Raw genomic sequence first — 18,228 nt, forward strand, 5'->3', positions numbered from 1 at the left:
AAAATACTAATTCACAGCATTCTTCAACATAGAAACATTTCATAATTCCCCTTAACTAGGCGAAGCCACCGGAGCATTGACATGGTTAGAAAAGCACTTCCTTAAGACAGATAAGCCCACAAGATAGTTACACTTTCAAGGCTTGTGCCTCTTTCAGTTGTTACAGTTCTACAAGGAAAAGACATCTTGGTCTGCTGCTGGCAGGATAATATACTCATTTGAACACAGTGGTCGAGAAAAAGAACACACTAGCCAGTGTATGGCTTTGAAGCTGAACGTGGGCAGTACTGTAGAAAGTTTCACCTCAAGAGAGAAGGAAATCTGAACTATCCAGACCCTCACCTAGAGTATTAGACTTGCAACGGATGGATCCAATGGCCAGGACAGCAGCATAACCTCGGAGCTTCTCTTCAGAGGGTTTGTTCTCAGTGGAGCCCTCTTCAGAAACACTCCGTAGCAAGTAAGATCTGCATTCAGGATGGAAAAGATTTATTTCAGGAAACAGCTGTGCATTTCAGAACTAAGTGTGTCAATAAAGTGGCAGGTAAGAAAGCAAACTTCTGAAGTTCTGCCCCATACTTTCTATTATACCACTAAGGGAGTTCTGGGCTTTTATCTCCTCTAAGCTACTTATCAGGAAAAGTGCACTCAAAAGAAAAAGCTGATTTACTTTTGCTTTCTTCTACATAGATTCTAACGAGAGTTTAGAAGACTTCAGACTCTTAATGTAAGAATTAAACCCCCTCTCTTTCCTGATGGTTTCACAGTCTCACCATAATCTCAGCAAAATAACCTTAAGTAGCACTATTCTAGAGAGTGGTAAGAGGAGGTTTCATCTTTGGAGGAAAAGCTGGTTTTGCAAGCTTGCAAGAAAGCCTTGAAAGATCAGACAATGAGGCGACTTAGAAACAACAGCTTCACAAACATGGCTTGAGAAGCTACTTTTTATCCTTCTTTTAAAACAATGGACATTCTAGGGGACATGAGTTAAGAGTAATTAAAAAAAAAAAAAAAGCATCTACCTCAGAAAATAACAAACAAAATGCAAAAAGCCCTGTGCACAGAAGAAAACTATTCCTACCAGCAAGCTTAAGGACTGTACCTGGTAAATGTCGCATAAGTGTCAATAAGCTGTAGGGTGGCAGGCAGGAGGTTCTTGGTTATCTCTGAAGACTTGTGTGGATCAGTTTCTGCAGCTAGTTTGGAAAAGTGCTCATCTAGAGAAACCTGAATCTTGGAAATTGCAGCATCAAGGGTGTAAATGGATTGTAAACTGGGAACTTCATGCAGTTGGAGAATAGTTGTGCAATCGACACCACAGAAAGAAGAGATCTGAAAATACAAAGGGATGGAACACTCAGTGCAAATCATTCCACAAAAGAGAAGCTCCATATGCACAATTGCCTTCACACCATCTTACCTGTCGAGCGAAGTATTCCTCTGCTATTTCCACATCATATTTCACTGAGCTGCACTTGCTGGAGGCCAGTTCAATGAGAGAAGCAGCATGGTCAGCTTTCATGCCCTGCTTGATAAGGTGATCCTACAGATAAAAGAAAAGAAAAAGATCTTTAAAAAAGACCTTTCTCCCTTTAGAAGTGCTCTATAATTAACTGCCGTGCCAATTACCAGGCTAGAACACTTTAGAAAACACGGACATAAGTTCCCATTTCTCACCACCATGCCCACATAACAAATCCCACATGCAGTTAGCGTGGAAGAACAAGAGACTGACATTCTTACTATCAACAACATTACAAAACATCCCTGTAAAGATGAGGCTGTACCTTGATCCACGTGACGTAAGACGTGATTCGCAGACGGGAGGACCAGCGCAGCGTGTGTAAAATATCACACTCACTCATCTCTGGTGTGTTCATAGCCAACTGATTCATGTAGTTTTTGGATGGAGGTAAAATCCCTAGTATCCGCCACAGTATCAAGAAGTAGTACTGAAGTGCACAGGCTTCCTAAGCAAAAATACAATTGGCCAAATTAGTAAAGAAAGGTTAGTAAAGATTGCAGTTTCTGAAATTATCTCAGAGACTCCAGACTCCTGTAGATGTGTCAAATCAGATGAACACACAGTGGACGGAATTTCTGTCATATTATACAACAAATCAGGCAACAAAGTGGAGTGAGAAAAGAAAAATGAAAGATAACAAAATTATTTTATTTTTCTTCATCATATTCTACCCAGACGTCCTGGAATTACCAGGGACATACAGCAAGTCTAAAACATGCTCTGAATTAAAAACTCAGATGAGATATACCACTGCCATAAACACTACCATTAGCCACTGGATTTTTAAGCTCCCCATTACTCTGACCACTGTCAAGAACACTTTGGTTAAATACTTGAAAATACTGAGTTTGAAAACTTGTTATTCCTCAACACAGACAACATTACAGCAACACAGTCTTACCAGTGCAGTGACATTTTTGTTCTCTTTCCTCCTGAGTGTATCAAACTGTGACCCAGCTGCAAGTAATGAAGTCAGGGCTGTGTAAAGCTCATCATACTTCATAGTCCTGGAGAAAAGGACCTCACAGACCTGCAGGAGATGACAAGTCGGGATCTTTGCTTTGCAAATTGCACAGCTCTGCATTCATATACAGTCAAGCTCTTAAGTATTCAGAATACCCACAGACCAAAATTATGCAAAATAAAACTTCAGGAAGTTAGCTCTGTCAGGGATTTCTCTCCCCAGCCAGAGTGCCAATGAACTCTTACAAGGGAGAATGCATGAAACAAGCCCAGAACCTTGACGACAACAAATTTAGTGAGAAAACAAAACGCCAGATGAACGTGGAGCAAAATGATGAGAAAGCAACTCTAATGTCACGTGGCTGTCTCAGGTGTTTCAGCAGCACTGAAAAATAAGTGTGGCTCTGAAAAGGCTCTCTGCCATAACATGCATATTTGAATCACAAGTATTACTACAAGTAGTCAACACATCTTCATAGACTTTGCATACTGACTTCCCTGACATGCAATTAGGTGCAAAAAGGTAGCCCATATTCTTATCCAGCCACTGTTCTTGTCTCCACTTCAAGAAAAATTTCCAGTCTCCCTGCTTCATCAAGTCTTTCCTTCTCATCTGTTTTCCCTGGCACTTGTCAAATCCCCATGGCCCTCTGAAGGCTTACAGAAAAGTCTTTAGAACAGAAATCCCAATACCATGCTATCGAGACGGTTCAGATCATCTTCAGAAGCTTCTAGAGATAGGATGCAGTAGAATCTGGGCTGTGGAACTGCATCTGGAATGTGAGGACAGAAAATAACGTTCAAAGTGACTGTTTTAATTAGGCAGTATTGTGTTATCCTCTCTCCTCCATCCCCACAACCTTTCATATTTTAAAACTAATACCAGATTCTAAGCTAGTTCCGCGACACACTACACATGCTTTTAACCTATGGTATATGTAGCCAAGGTTTTCCTGCTCATAAAATCCTGGCATAATAAATACACATACTTTGAATTGTAGCATACTCCTAGGCAACAATAATTTTAATAAAACCTTTCTTGCATTACATGGATTTTTATCTGTCTATTGTACCTATGTCCATTAAAAGCAGGAAAAGCTACCCACACCAGTGCACAGGAACAGCTCTCATTTATTTGTAAAAGCTGATCTTGGAATAAAAAATTCCTCACATTTTCTTTCTTACCTGATGGACAATGTTTGGTCCAGTTTTCTTCCACTTCTTTAAAGCCATGATAAAGTGGGACAGACGTTCGTTTGCTACTGTCCTGGGATCCACTCACCCAGCCAATGGGTGGTGTCAGCAAATTATATTGCACCTAAGTTAAAAAAAAAACAAACAACAAACCACCCATGACATCCTTGTCATTAAGGGGTAGGGGTTAAAAATACCACCACCAACAGAAAGACAGCCATAAATACAAACAACCCTGTTGCTAGAACACAACCATTCCCAGCTTCTGAGGGAAGCCCTGGACCCTATCTGGTGGTTTTTATCCTGGAGTGAGCCCTTTAAATCAATGTTCAGGCTTCCAAAAACTGAAAAGGCCACACGCAAAACACTAGCATCCCATTGATGAGAACAGTGCTGAAAATCTCAACAGTGAAAAGCTAAAGCAAAGACACAACAGCCAAGGTATTTGTGAAATGATGCCTAAATACCCAAATATCAAGATCTTGAAAGATAAGGCATTCACCCTGTCCTTACCAGGATTTATTAGGACGCTCGTTACACAAGGGATTTACACTCAGACTGAACCTGCTGCTAGGATTCAGCAACTATGCACTGTAACTCTAAAGGCCAGTAACAGCATCAAAACTGATTGACTCCCAAGGGCACAAAGACACCAGAACCCACCAAATGGTTTCACTAGATGATCTTCAAGGTCTTTTCCAACCTAGATGATTCCGTGATTGCCTGTTACAGATTTCTGCTGAGTGACCAATATCTAGAACATGACTTAAAATCTTACCTGTTCAAATAGGTACACGGGGGCCTTGGAATACTGATGGAGCAGGTAGTCAAACACCAAGAGGAGACGTGCCACGATAAGTGGCACAGAACATTGCTGGGTATCCATGTTCACTGTCAGCTCCACAATCGTCTGGATACAGAGCATCATGATAGATCTGCGGCCCCTCTCAGAGAAATTGTGAAAAATAAGCAGCAGCAGCTGGAGATGTTCAACATTCAGATCTTCTGTGTCACTGGGAAGAGTCCCCTGCAAGGCGTTTTGCTTCAGTGTGCCCACAAACCTGACAATAAGAGAGGAATTTTATAAAGTTTACTTTTCTCCTTGCTTATATCCCTAAAATCTGTTTAACTAGAGGCTAGAGAAACATTTTCATAACTATATTTTCTGCTTTTTCTTCTAATACTGGCAATTTCACAACTATTCACTACAGTATTGAAATTAGAGCAAAACCTAGATAAATTCAATTAGCACTGAATACAGTTGATGGAAAATATGAACAATCATTCGAAGAGAGAAAGGGACATGCAAACGTGTTCCAACAGGAAAGGCTGTCCATTATAAAGTCAGCTAAACCCTATCAGAGATTTTGCATTCAGAAAATGGCACAGAGAGGAAAAATCTTGGCACCATCATAACAGAATGTACCAGCAACCTGCTGAAATAAGACATTTCTCTTCCCTTTTTAAAACCAGCTTTGCTGTAATCAATTCAGTCTCCACCCACTTAAATCCTGATTCTAGGGTTTATTTACTATGCATTAGGTGAAGAACTCCAGCAACACAGCAGACTGACCCTCTGCTCCTCCAAGCACCACACACCATCACTACTCAGAGAACACACACACACTTGTTACACTGGTGCCAGAGAATTTTCACTCGATAGAAAATCAGAGGTAAGCGATGACTGACTTTCAGCTTAACATAAAATTACCTCACCTTTCCCAAACTTTAAGGCATTCCGGAACGTCAGGATCTCCCTGGGCAGTGGCTTTATGCTGCCAAAGCAGAAGAAGTCGTGAGAGCACCGACAAACTTTGAGGATGGATGTAGAGAGGCCATGGACCTTCAGAAAAAGGTGCGACTCCCAGCTGCTGAAGAAGTGTGTTCTGGAACAAAACAGAGACTTGTTGAAAGAGGCGAGTCCTGTCTGATGCTTTAATTAAAAGCACGATCTGAACATCCAGATGACAAACAGCAGAGCTCTCAGCGCTCGTAAGGGTTCACACAGCAGTATCTCTCCTATCTCAAATATATGGCATAGCTACTGAGACCCTTACGCTGTCACTTCACCACCTAAAACAAAACAAATTTTCAACTTCAACGCCAATGGAGAAAAATGCCGTTAATGAGCTCGACTTATTTACTGCAATATCACTGCAGGAGAGATCATGCTACTGTGTTCAGTATCTAAGAATTTGGAAGATCCCTTTGATCACAGGAAAGCTTGCTTCTTTTCAAATATAGTAAAAAGCAGATAATCTGAAAAGTCCGACTGCTTTTAAAAAATATTATTTTAAATATAGTAGAAAACAGTCAGCAAAAAATATAAGGATTGAATTCAGTGATCAGTAAGCAGATTTACAACCCCTACTTACAGTGTTAAGTCAGGTCAGCCCATGACCTAGCGAAGAAACCTAGAGGCTACAAAGTTAGCACATGAAAGCAAAAGGATTAATTTGATTCTCTCCTGAGAGAATTCCAAGGCCTTTTGGCATCAGTCCTGACAGCAAAGAAAATCTGCAGGAATGCCTCTTGATAAATGCATGGATAGAGGCAACTCTCCAAAACAAAACAGACAAATTAATTTCCTTTTCAGCTATCATCACCTTCAAAGTTCAGCGGATTAATCTGAACTCTAGACGTGAAGTTTATACTGTACAGGATGTTTTGTACTGGATGACTGCAAAGGTCATCCAACTCACTGGATCCAAAATACTCCAAGCTCTGTTTGCAAACGATTATAGTCTAGAGCCAAATGTAATCCATCCACACTATTGTAGGTGTGGAGAATCCATGTAGAGACATTAAAAGACATCAACACTTCTTCCTTTTATTTATACATTTAATCACAGACTTACCTGCAAGGCAGGAGACTGAAGATCCGAGGTCACCAAGGAATGGTTGAACTGATACAGTGCAGCAGCAAATTCCTCATCTGACGTGCCTGTAAGACAGTGAAGAAGCTATTTACTACTGTTGCTCTCCTACATTTAAGATTTTCTCATGAAGCTAAGAAAACATACACTTATAAATCCTACAGTCTGTGTTCCCTAACAGAGAGTTCTGATTACTCACCCTTCAGCCCGTCCTTATCCACCTCTTTGATGATGCTAGCCAGTGTAGCCATGTGCTGCTCCGAGAGAGACACACTCAGGTAGTTGCGAATGAAGTTATTCCTGGAGTTCAGCATAGAGGAAGTGATAAAGTTCAAAATGTTTGAAGCTAGGCTCAAAAACTGAAAAGACAAGAGAAACATGCTATAGAAACAACAAAAGCAGAGGGCCTATGAGACAATATTAAAAAAACCCTAAACCACTGGCAAAATAAATCAAGGCCCCTAACTCCACCTGCAGCCGTGGAATTCAGGTTTACTCATCACAATCCAGCTCACTGCACTCTGGGTGCTGTATCAGGACCAATTTTACAGTTCTCTGAAAACGTTGCAAGTCTCTAACTTCTCAACTGCAGTATTTATTTCTGTCTTTACCCAACGGGTTTGGAGCTAAAAGCATTCTATCAGCAAGTCATTTCACTTATAGTTCTGCCCCCATTCTCCCTCTGTAACCCAAATAGATACGATCCTCAGCCTTTGCTTCCCCGACACTAACGTTCCACCTGACAGCAGAGTAGAGGAAATGTCTTTCTTCAAAGCCAAGACACTCACTGATTCTCTATCAGCAACGTACTTGAAATACCTGACATTTATCATGCTGTCTGCCAATGTAGCTAGCCACTGGCAAGTAAACCATGCTACAGCACAGCAGTTACTTAAGCCTGAAATCCTTCCCCTACCAGTTCCGGATCTTTGCGGCTGGCCAGGATGTTCCCATTCTCTCCAGCAGTCTGTTTGTTAGGGCTTTTCACCCGAGGTGAGCTCTCCAAAGGGGGTGGTGGTGGGGCCACTTTCTCTTTGCTTGGAGAGATTGTCTCTTCAAACCATTGCCCAAGGATTGGTTCACTGTCATCATCTAACACAGGAGGCAGGAAAAACAAAAGCATATTATAAGCAACTACCTTATGCAAACTACTCAGCTTAGAAAAGGCCTGAAAAAGTTTCAGTGAGCACAGTTAAGGCATCTGCTATCTTCATTTTTTCTTTCCAAATCACAAGGCTAAGCACTTCTACAGCACTCCAGCAGGAATTTACAAGAAGAAATTATTTCCACTCTCCTCTTAAGCAAATACTGCCAAATCCCAGCCACTCCGGCTTTAGTTTACATAAAAGAGTACAGTCAGCATTACTTCTGCCAAATAGATCTTACAAACTGTTTCATATTTTCAGCATTACATGGCATTCCAATCCAAGAAGGCAACAGCCCAGTGGCCAGGTTTCCACTAAATCTGAAAGACAGCGTAAAATCCTGACTTAAGTTGCTTGCTGCAAACTCTATTACCTTGGCTGCTGTCTTCCTCAGTGCTGCTAAAATCATCCTCATAGTAAGTATTAGAATCAGTGGAGGCACTTGCGTCACTGCTCATGGAGCCCTTCCTCTGACGCTGCAAGACACAAGCCTTAGAAGAACAGCAGAACAAGTTAAATTTTAGGACTATGAAAGCTGAAAATTTAAAAACAAGAGAAACTTTCTTTAACTTTCTTCTAGAAAATTTGTCTCAACTAATTTCATTAACAGTTTTTCAAGGCTTCCCCCCCTTAAGCTGCATTAAAAATTACAGAAAATGGTTGAAAACAAATTATGCCAAGCTTGTAAGCAACACTTCAAGTAAGAGCTCTAACATAAAAGCATCTGTTCTGAATACAGTCTTTTCATCTTCTCACTAAACTCACCAATAACACTGAGCTTACAGAAAAATTTTATTAGAACAAGTTTGTCAAATTAATGGTCTCTGAAAAGAGGAGAGAGGGCCTGGTTGACAGCTTCTGAAAGAAGAATTCTAAGTTCTTCTTAGCACAGCCACAGTTTGTAAAGTGAGAATTTTCCACACGGATGACACTTAGCAGGAGCGGTTCAGTTACAGAAGCTCTCTAGCTGTATGCCAGTTCCTACCTTTCTGTAGGAAGTAGAGAGCAAAGTCAGCAGCAAATTAGTGAGTGGTACAGAATCTATCAGCCGCTGAATTCTCTGGATGGATGTGCTCTGAGCCATGATATCCAGCACTGCTGGCGGACCATCACTCTCCCAGCCCTGGAGGGTGACATAGAAAAGAGAATTTATAAAGTGTGTTTCAGTGGAGAAGGCAAAACGTTTCATAAGAATGTACAATGGTACCTACACACCTTGTGCAGTGCCTCCACTTGCAGATCTTGAAAGAGCGAGGACAGCAATTTGATAGCATGATTTGCTAGCACCACTGACAGAACACCAAACCCTTGGTGCCTACAGAAACATGAAAAATACAATGTAATTTCAAAGGGAAAACAAAGGAATATATGTATATTAAACTGAGTGAAGTGACTGCTTTGCTAAACTGAAGGAGACACCTTTTTTTTTCAAGAATCAAGACTGGAATTACAAATGTGGATAAAGTTTCAAGAGCCCAACAAGACTCCACAGTAGTTGCTTGCTGGGCACAGTTAGATACAGGGACAGTGACTGCTGCAGTGGGGTATTTACATACCCTTTCCCAGGTCCTAGTTTGGGAGACCCAACGCCCTCCTTAGTACGAGCAATAATGTCTCTGACGCGAAGAGCAGCCAATGGATCTTTCTCCTTTCCCTTATCAGCCAAGGCCGTGGGGCTGAGGTTCAAGATGAGGAAGAGGCTGTTTAGCAAACACCAAGCCCCCAGCAGCTGGAAGTTCTGATAATGCTATCATGCCAAAGTGAAAAAAAACAAACACAAAAAAGCACCAAAAAGACAAAATGGCGTCAATTCAAATGACAAAATACACCAGCACAAAAACAGTGAAAAAAAGCTTCCTGAAGCACAAATCTTACCTCACCCCCTGCACGGCGTGAATTGCTGATGGCTTGTCCAATCATTTCATAGATTTCAAGCTGCAAATGAATCCCAAACCATGGTAATGTTTAAGTGCTCCGCTGGGCAATAATAAACCACCACACACACTTGTACTTAACACTTAAAATTAAACCCCTAATACTTAAAACCTCAAGTATTTTGCCCTCTATAATTAGCCATGCCATTAGTTCCTTTATCAGCAAGACTAATGACTAAAACTAAGAGATACCTATTGCAATGCAAATAAATACAAATTCTATGCACTTCACTTGCCAAGAATGAAAACAACCAACACTCATCTACTTACACATTTCTGTACAATAGTAGCAGCATCATTTTCATAATCTTCTTCTTTGGAACTTGTTGACCCAGTTCGTACCTGTTGAGTGCTACCCACATGTAGGATGGCCATACAAGTTGCCACACTCACACCTGATTGAAAACAAATGAAGGTAACAGTCTTATTAAGAGCCAATCTGGAGACTCAGTGTTCCTACTTAGCACATTAAAACAAGTGGTATCAAACATGCCCATAAACATGATGGAGCTGGGAATACTCAATATTACAGCTGACAGATTAAAAAAAAAAAATCTTTCTGAAGTACCCCCTACGGAGTGAAGTTTTGTCCTTCAGAAATCATGAGAACAATTAAAGGAGGAAATGTTTTACCATGTAATTCAAAATCATTTTTAAGACAAACTTCACACTCAACTGCTGCTTCTTTTTAAAATCTTACCCATACCAATTAACACTCAGGATTCTGGTGTAGTTAAACCACTCCTGGGAAACAAGGTTGATTTGGGAGCATAACCAATTAAGATGAAGCCATAAGCACTGCAAAAATACATTATGCTCTGAACATTAAAAAAAAAAAAGTGCAGAAATTACAGACTATTAAGATGTTGAGTCACTCAGTCTTTCCCTTAGATATTGACAAGAACATTTGCAGAATGCAAGAGCAACCTAAAGCTCCACAGAAAATACAGGAAATCCATTCACCTGCATAGAGACAGCTGAGAGCAAGAACAGTCACATCTTGGAGACGTGTGGGTGTCAGGGGCTCCAACACAGGCAGAGACAGAGTATCCAGTGCCATGGTCACATCTATTACCAGCGAATGAAATCTACAGTAACAACACATGTCAAGGTTCAGCAATGCAGTGTACACACCAGACAGCTCACAGGAGCAGCACAGTAACTGATGTTGCACAGTTATTTTCTCTCAAACCGTGTACCCAGCATCTACCAAAGCAGAGCAGCGACAGACTCTTACCCATTGCGAACAGCAGTGGCATCTGCCACTGTGGCTGGCATAATAAAAAATGAGTTGGCTGACACTGCATCCTGAAATCGATTTATGTATCGCAAAAAGTATGGGAGGTTCAGGCACACTCGCAGCAGTTTTTCAGAGCCACCTACCAAACAAAAACAGCAGAATTAGTTTTACTGTTCCATGGGAGAGCTTCTAGGCAAAACAGGTCTAGCGGTCATCAATAATTGACTTAATTATTCTTTGTGATGAGAAAATACTGTCACAGATGAGGCGAAAAGACTCTTTTCCAACACATAAACCAGATGGTGAAATTTTCAGCCAGTACTCCTAACAGGTGCCACAAAGCTCTGTGTGCATGTTACGTGGCACACCAAGTCTAATCCACACCTGCTCAATAATCTATCCCATAAGCTATTTTATATTATCCACCTTATTTACTCCCCAAAAGACGGTGACTGCATACAAATATACTGAGCTCATTTCCTCTGCAGTGAAGAAAACTACATTACAGCCACAACCTCCCTTGGTAACATCAGCACGCAACAGAGCGAATCCTTGAGGTTGTAAACCTAAAGGTTGTTTCCTCCCGTTCGGAGCTGTAGTGTAACACTGGAGTGACATCTGCTCTAGCACTTTTGTTTCCCCTGATGCTAGAAAGCTGATTCTCACCAAGTTCTTGCAGGCTGGCTACGTTTTGAGCAATGAATATGCTTTTTGTCTTTGCCGCAGAGGTTTGATCTGTGGAAGCTTGATCCTCGCTCTCTCCTTCCACCTAAAAGCAAGCACATACTAAATATATTATGGGAGCATTAAAAATACACGGTACTGCATTAAGTCTCTACACAGGAGCAGCTTGCATCAGCAGCAGAACTCCAAAGAGCTATGAATATCACTGAACATTAGCTTCCACGAGGCAACAAAACTATTGCCAATACAATGCAAACAGTATTTTGTTGTTTGCTGTTCATCAACATGCAAGAAGGATTTAAATACTTAAGAAAGGTTTTCTTTACACACGTATATTAAACAACTACCGCTTACTGCCCTCTGTCCTTCCCTGCACCAATGCTATTAAAGTTAAAATTCAGAAGCTTCTATTCTAGGGCTGTTTGTTTACCTGCGTGTCTGGCGTGGCAGATGGTGATGACGAGACTCTAGGGTTAAAGACTGATGTCAACTGATTGAGGAAGTTCATCTGCACTTCCTTCTGTTTTAGTTCTGGGCTCACCGGGGAGGCCAGCTCCTTCTGGTCCTCTACTGCAGGGGAAATGGCAAAATATCATTTCATACATCAAAACCGTTGTATTTTCTGTACCGAACTCAAGTGCCGCAGGGATATAACCATCAATTAAACCACCTACCATCAGAGAGGGTTTTGACAGTCTGAGGCAGCTTGGCTGATTTCATCATTGCTGTGAAGGTAATAATTTCAGTTCGATCCAGGCGGCTGCAGCCCGTGCACAGCCCCTTTATCAGTAGAATGAGGTGCTTCTACAACGAAAAAGGCATCAAGTACAATTTAAACTCTGCCAATTCCAGTTACTCTTCAGTACCAGTTATTCTAAGCAGCTGCATTAAGAGTTACAGCAACTCCAGCTAGCAAAGCTACTGCAAAATCTCAGATCTACTCTGATCTCATACTAAAAACTGTGGTAGTTTACTAATTGCAGTTAATTCAGGTCACTAACATTGTCCCCTGTGCTTGTTATGGAAAAGCATCTGGAAAAGCTCATTCACCTATGACACACTAAGGCTTAAAGCAGGTCCTATCAAAAGCTACACTTCTCACATGCCTTTCCTCTTTGAAATAAGATTTAAGCTTTCCCAGAAGACTAAAGTACGACTGGGGAAGAATCCATCTTTAAAAACTCAACAACAGGTTTGATCCAGGTTGTTACATAAAACCAAATCAAGAAATGGCACGGAATTAACCAAGTCTTCAGGTCACCTTTATTTCAGCTCGCTCACAAGCTGACATTCTGAGTAAACAATGCAGAGGGAAGATTCAGCAGGTATCAGCCTCCACCTAAGTGGTACACCTTAAAATATTTCAAGAACTTCATCAATATTGCTTTATGCAACATCAGAGCAAATATTTTGGAATTAGAGGCCACAGTCCATTTTCACACTCGGGCTTGCCTACACGGTCAAAATCTGTGCTCACCTGTGAAACAGCACACGCTTCATCTGGGTTCTCAAGACGCAACAGTGAGAATTCAATCAAGACTTTACAAGCAGCTGCCACTGATTGCAATTGGTTTCTTGGTACTGAAAAAAGCAGATGCTCGTACTCAGTAAAAGTTTTTAAATAATTCAGTGTAAGATGTTCTTAGTCCTTTCAATAAAACAGAGCTATGCAACACGCACGCATACACGATCTATCACGCCTAACACACAGATGCAATATAAATTCAGTCTCATTAAGATGTAACCCAAGAAATGGCAGTAGAGCAAGGATAATACCTTCTACCCAGACAGGGTAATCTAGACAGATAAAATGGCTTCTCTGGTAAGATTATTTAATACCGACAGATGCACTGAAGAACACAAAACAAGTTGAGCAAACCCACTTTTTTCTGAAATTGCCAAATTCTGTCAGTCAAAATCATATAAAATATTTTCAGTCACTATGTTTTGATCATTAATTTCAACACAGAAACATAACTGCTAAAGAATAATCTAAAAATCCTGAAAATGGATTTAAACACTTCATTGAGCAAAAAATTATTTTCCCTAAATGAAGTGAGGCCAATGAATAAACAATCAAAACATCAACGCTGTCCAGTACTTGGTGGCCAAATACTGTTCTCGACAAGTTTCCCTTTCCAACTGAATTGACATTCTGCCAGTATAAAAGCCAGCAACGCTGGCCTCACGCGCTCTGCCTTAGGATCTGATTCAGAAAGAGGGCTCAAAGCAAATACCAAAAGGACAACACAGTTCTAGTTTACTTTTACTATACCCTAGTCATAATACAAAAGCAAGAGAAGCAAAGGATGGGGAACACTTACTTAGACCACACACAGTAGTGATGTAATGTGTTGAAAGTGCAACGAAGGAAGAGTAAAAAGGCTCATATTGTTTGTCATGGTGCAGGATTTCAGATTCACTGCAATAGGAGAACAGGAGATGTCAGGTGCATACAGCACAACAGCAGTACCACACAGCTCTCAGAATATGTTATATTTATTAACAGACGTAAAACAAGATCATTAAAATCACACACTCTTTCCATATCAAAAGTTTTGAGAACAGAATCCTCTCCCTTGTGTCCCATCTCTCATGTCCTCAGGACTGAGTCCTCCATACTGCACAGATCACAGCACTGCTACCCACATAGGAAATTTAAGAAAATGATTCCAATGCTGCAAATGCTTCTCCTTTATACCATCAACAGGACAGCCTCTTTAACAATCACTTTCCTAGTCAAAGGTTCATTAACCTTTAAATTATTCTAAACTCATCTGCCCATAAAGTTTGGACTGTTTGTTCTGCTAGCACTAGGCAGGACCTGCCAGGACTGGAACACAGGCATTCCCTTTCTGTCAAGGCACAGCGTCAACTGGGGTTTATCCAATTCTGCAGAACACAAGGTTCAAAACAGGCAACTGCACAATAACAATACACAACAGCAGCATCTGCAACAAGCTGAGGAGTAAAAAGTTTTGTCAGGTAACCCACAGCAGGGAAAAATGCATCCACTGTAACCAGCTTCTGGAGTAGAGACTTGCAACTTCAGAGACCTGCATTATTTTGCCCCACAGGTATCAACACAAAGCTCAGAGTGGGTGGAAATTTCATGCCAAATAAAGCCAAAAGTAAAAACTGTAAAACAAAATATGCATTAACACCCTGAAAGTCAAGTCTCTGAGGTTTTTCAGCAAGGTTGGCTGGCCACAGAGAACAGCTATTCACACACAGAAATCACACGTTAAAGGCTGCTGCAGTGAAGTGTCACACCACATCCCATTTGCACAGAAACCCGAAGGCACCACCCCAAGAACAGAAAGAGCACTCTGCCTCCGTACCTAGTTCTGCCCTTGACTTTTCCTGCGTCAAAACTAAGGGATGCAGACACATGTCTATTAAATGCTTAATTTCTTCCATGCTTTCAGATGACAGAAACTTTTATTCCATGAGGCGAATGAGCAAATTAGAAGAACATTACATGACTGAACTTCAGTAGCTACTTTACCTCTCAAGACACCGACTTCACCTCTGGCAAGAGTTTATTTCTAGAGGGGAGCTGGGGAGCAGGGGGGGATCAGTCTATTGTAGCACGCCACACCCAACTGAAATGATTTCTCAAATTTGGCAGTGTCTCTTGCTGCTGCTAAGCATGGCAAAACAAACCCACACATCCCCTTCACCCATCCGCACACAATGCTGTCAGCTTTGGCAGGGTGGGAGGAGGAAGGGGACACCCCACTCCCTGCTGACCTGAGCAGCGCCCAACTTATGCCCAGTCACCTTCCCCTCCTCTATCCCACACCACCATTTCCAGTCATAACAGATGCGTCTGAAACAGAAGAAGCTGTAGAATATATCATTTCATCCAGAAAAACGAACAGAAAGACTCAGCAGCTTTGATTTCCCAGTTCTGAGATTTTTTTATTTAGTCTACCCAAAAAGCTGCATAGCAAAGCAGCCGATCTGAAGTGAGAGGCTTTCCTTGAAGACACTCAGCAGCATAACACGACGGAGTCTGAATGTCTCACCAGGCTTCACCTCGCCATCTCCTGCCAGAAATGCACTGACGGGGAACGAGCCCAGAGACTGAACATACAAAAAAGTTCACGCTCTCATATTTAGACACTGATTTTGCTCATCTATCTCTTTATGCCCAACTATAAATTAGCAGCAGCAGGTATATGCAATGTATTTTAAAAGAACAAATGAGAACAATTTGGGAATAACAGAGTACAGGAGAAATTGGAAGCTCCTCAAATATCGTTCTGCTCTATAAGTCTGGCTGTACAAGACAATACCCATAAGGCATAAGAACACAAAGGTGCACAAACCAGAAGATGGGGAGTTTCATGTGGATTGGACAATAAGACGCTTGAGTTTTATTAAAACAAGTTGTAGACTTGTCATGGTAGTGCAAAGTGGAAGGCATCTGTCAACTTATCATCAACTCCTTGCAAATAAACATAAATAAAAGATAACAGTTTAATCTGTGATATGCTAGATTGTTCTTTGGCATATATCATGAGATTTAATAATAACTTTCAACTATTTTACTGTGATTTATTGCTTAAATAACATTTGCTGACACCAAGTGAGAAGCCTCCGTGTCAACATCAAATCTAACACGTCAGCAGCAAATACCACCTCTTTTCTCAGTTCTGCTTCCAAACCTTAAACAGGCCCGAAATAGACCCTTTATGTAAGGCAGTGGGCGCAAAAGCAGCCTCTTCCTTGAAAAGGCACAGCAGCAGGTGCAGGAGTTCTCCCCCTGCTGAAAAGCCTTCCCTGAACACCAGTCTCATTTGACTGTCACAGACTTTCTAAACTGTGTTCCACTTCAGCTGCATCTAAGTCAGCATTTCTATAATTTATGTCAAGTAAGAGGCCAAAATCTATCAATTCTTGCATATATCTGCTAACAGGGGAATTCCAGTAACTTGATGATGCTTAAACTTAAAAATTAAATACAAGAATTATTAAGAAAAGGAGTTTGTTTATTTTGAAAAGAATAACGTTAGTAAATTTGCTGTCATTGCACCATGTTTATTTATCAGGAAATCCAGCCACTCTGCAGGTAGTATCAACCAACAGTCTCACTACAAGACCTAACAATTGTCTTCTAAAAATAAGTTGAAAAGGTAAAATATTTTTGAACAGAAATCTAAAGACCAATTATTTGTTCGGCACAGAAGAGCGTGGTTCCAAATGCAAACAAGCTGTATTTTCTTTCTCCATGATTTGCCACACGTTACATCAAGGCATGAAATAAAAGATACCGTCCTGCAAGACTCCACAGGCCTCGCACTTGCATTAAGTCCTGCTGGGTCTGAAACGCAGGCAGCATCAGGCACACAACTCAAACCTCAGGGCAGTGCTACTCCGAGGCAGCAAACTGCTGTGTCAAGTGGAAAATGGAACCATCATTCTCACTAATGGAGGAAACAGACTTCTCCCAAGTCAAGTGTGTCCACTTAAGTGTTTCTGTGATATTCTTCTGCTGAAAAACTCCAATAATGAACTTCAGGCACAGTGACAGCGGAGCTCCGCAAGGACAAGCAGAGCTGAAATGGACCCTAAAAAATTACCCTAAGAACTGCCCAAATCACATAAACGTTGAGTATATGAAGGTTTCTAGGTGAACCACTACTATAGGTATATAAGCACAGAACACTAATTTGAAGCATCCACTGTTTGTACACTTAGCCATTCTATATTAAGCAAAATACCACAAGGCTTTACTTTATCATCTTCTCTAGCACAGTGTTTATTTTTTATTTCCTAACAACTTACTGTGGTCAGCGTTTTACCTTTGTAACTGAGCATAATGTTGTGGCATTTATACCTAGTGTTCTAGACCATAAAATAAGCTGTAAGTTCAATTCAATAGCCCCAGTAAGTGCTCTTGTGCTCAGAGTCTAACCTTTCTGGTTAAGAAAACGCAGACTTCATTTGCTTCAGCTTTATTTCTCCTTAAGCTGCGAGCAGTATTTCACTGGTAGAAACCTAAAAAGAAGTCAATGCCTCCCAGTGCCCCCCCTCACCCCGAGTCTGTCATCAGAGAAGCCAGGCCAGGTGAGACAACAATTTTCACCGCACAGCCTGCAAAACCGTAACGCGCTTGAACAAAAACAAAACCGCAAGAACAGTCCCGAAGCCTCTCCGCGGGGTAACTGTCAAAGGTGCTTTTGCTGTGGCCGAGCAGCAGCCAACGTGAACAGCCGGGCGTGCATCCTCATCCCCGCTTATTAGGTCCCAAGGGCACCACGCCGAGAGCCTCCCAGTCCCCAGGAAACCGGGAGGAGGCTGGGCGTGAGTAACTCCCTGGACGCTGCTCGGGGCTCCCTTTTTCCCCAGCAGGCGCTGGCCACCGGCCCTGCCCCGCTGCTGTCCCCTAACCAGCACCGAGCGGGGACGCCCCTCAGCCGCTCCCCGCAGCCCCACACCGGCTACCTCCGCCCCCAGCGCTAACTCCGAGAGGCTCCCCGCCGCCGGACACCCGTCCTGAGGGCACGGCGCTGAGGGAAGAAAGGCAGGGCCCGGGCCGCCCCCCGCCCCCGGTAAGCGAGCCCTCACCTCTCGATAACCGAGGCGAGCAGCTGCGGGAGCTCCTTCATCTCGAAGGCCGAGTAGGAGGCGGAGAGCAGCGGCCGCACGGCCACCTCCC

General features: G+C 41.9%; 1 protein-coding gene across 1 annotated transcript in view; it reads right to left on the reverse strand.

Annotated features, from left to right (window-relative positions):
* UBR4 (ubiquitin protein ligase E3 component n-recognin 4) overlaps window positions 1–18,222 on the reverse strand; it is a 77,390-nt gene extending 59,168 nt beyond the window's left edge. The window contains exons 1-26 of the mRNA XM_026862505.1: window positions 18,138–18,222; window positions 13,886–13,983; window positions 13,039–13,142; window positions 12,236–12,365; window positions 11,992–12,131; window positions 11,544–11,646; window positions 10,875–11,016; window positions 10,601–10,725; window positions 9,908–10,032; window positions 9,579–9,638; window positions 9,260–9,450; window positions 8,919–9,018; window positions 8,689–8,826; window positions 8,077–8,194; window positions 7,475–7,650; window positions 6,758–6,917; window positions 6,541–6,626; window positions 5,399–5,568; window positions 4,461–4,743; window positions 3,674–3,806; window positions 3,182–3,261; window positions 2,427–2,555; window positions 1,788–1,970; window positions 1,421–1,543; window positions 1,103–1,332; window positions 343–467 (exon numbers count right to left, since the gene is read on the reverse strand). Of these exons, the coding sequence (XP_026718306.1) occupies window positions 343–467; window positions 1,103–1,332; window positions 1,421–1,543; window positions 1,788–1,970; window positions 2,427–2,555; window positions 3,182–3,261; window positions 3,674–3,806; window positions 4,461–4,743; window positions 5,399–5,568; window positions 6,541–6,626; window positions 6,758–6,917; window positions 7,475–7,650; window positions 8,077–8,194; window positions 8,689–8,826; window positions 8,919–9,018; window positions 9,260–9,450; window positions 9,579–9,638; window positions 9,908–10,032; window positions 10,601–10,725; window positions 10,875–11,016; window positions 11,544–11,646; window positions 11,992–12,131; window positions 12,236–12,365; window positions 13,039–13,142; window positions 13,886–13,983; window positions 18,138–18,178 (3,493 nt within the window). The 5' untranslated portion in view covers window positions 18,179–18,222. The remainder of the gene's footprint in view (window positions 1–342; window positions 468–1,102; window positions 1,333–1,420; window positions 1,544–1,787; window positions 1,971–2,426; window positions 2,556–3,181; window positions 3,262–3,673; window positions 3,807–4,460; window positions 4,744–5,398; window positions 5,569–6,540; window positions 6,627–6,757; window positions 6,918–7,474; window positions 7,651–8,076; window positions 8,195–8,688; window positions 8,827–8,918; window positions 9,019–9,259; window positions 9,451–9,578; window positions 9,639–9,907; window positions 10,033–10,600; window positions 10,726–10,874; window positions 11,017–11,543; window positions 11,647–11,991; window positions 12,132–12,235; window positions 12,366–13,038; window positions 13,143–13,885; window positions 13,984–18,137) is intronic.
* Between the last annotated feature and the right edge of the window lie 6 nt (window positions 18,223–18,228).

Source organism: Athene cunicularia (assembly GCF_003259725.1).
Source record: "Athene cunicularia isolate RWA chromosome 21 unlocalized genomic scaffold, athCun1 chr21_part1, whole genome shotgun sequence".
Classification (NCBI taxonomy): Eukaryota; Metazoa; Chordata; class Aves; order Strigiformes; family Strigidae; genus Athene; species Athene cunicularia.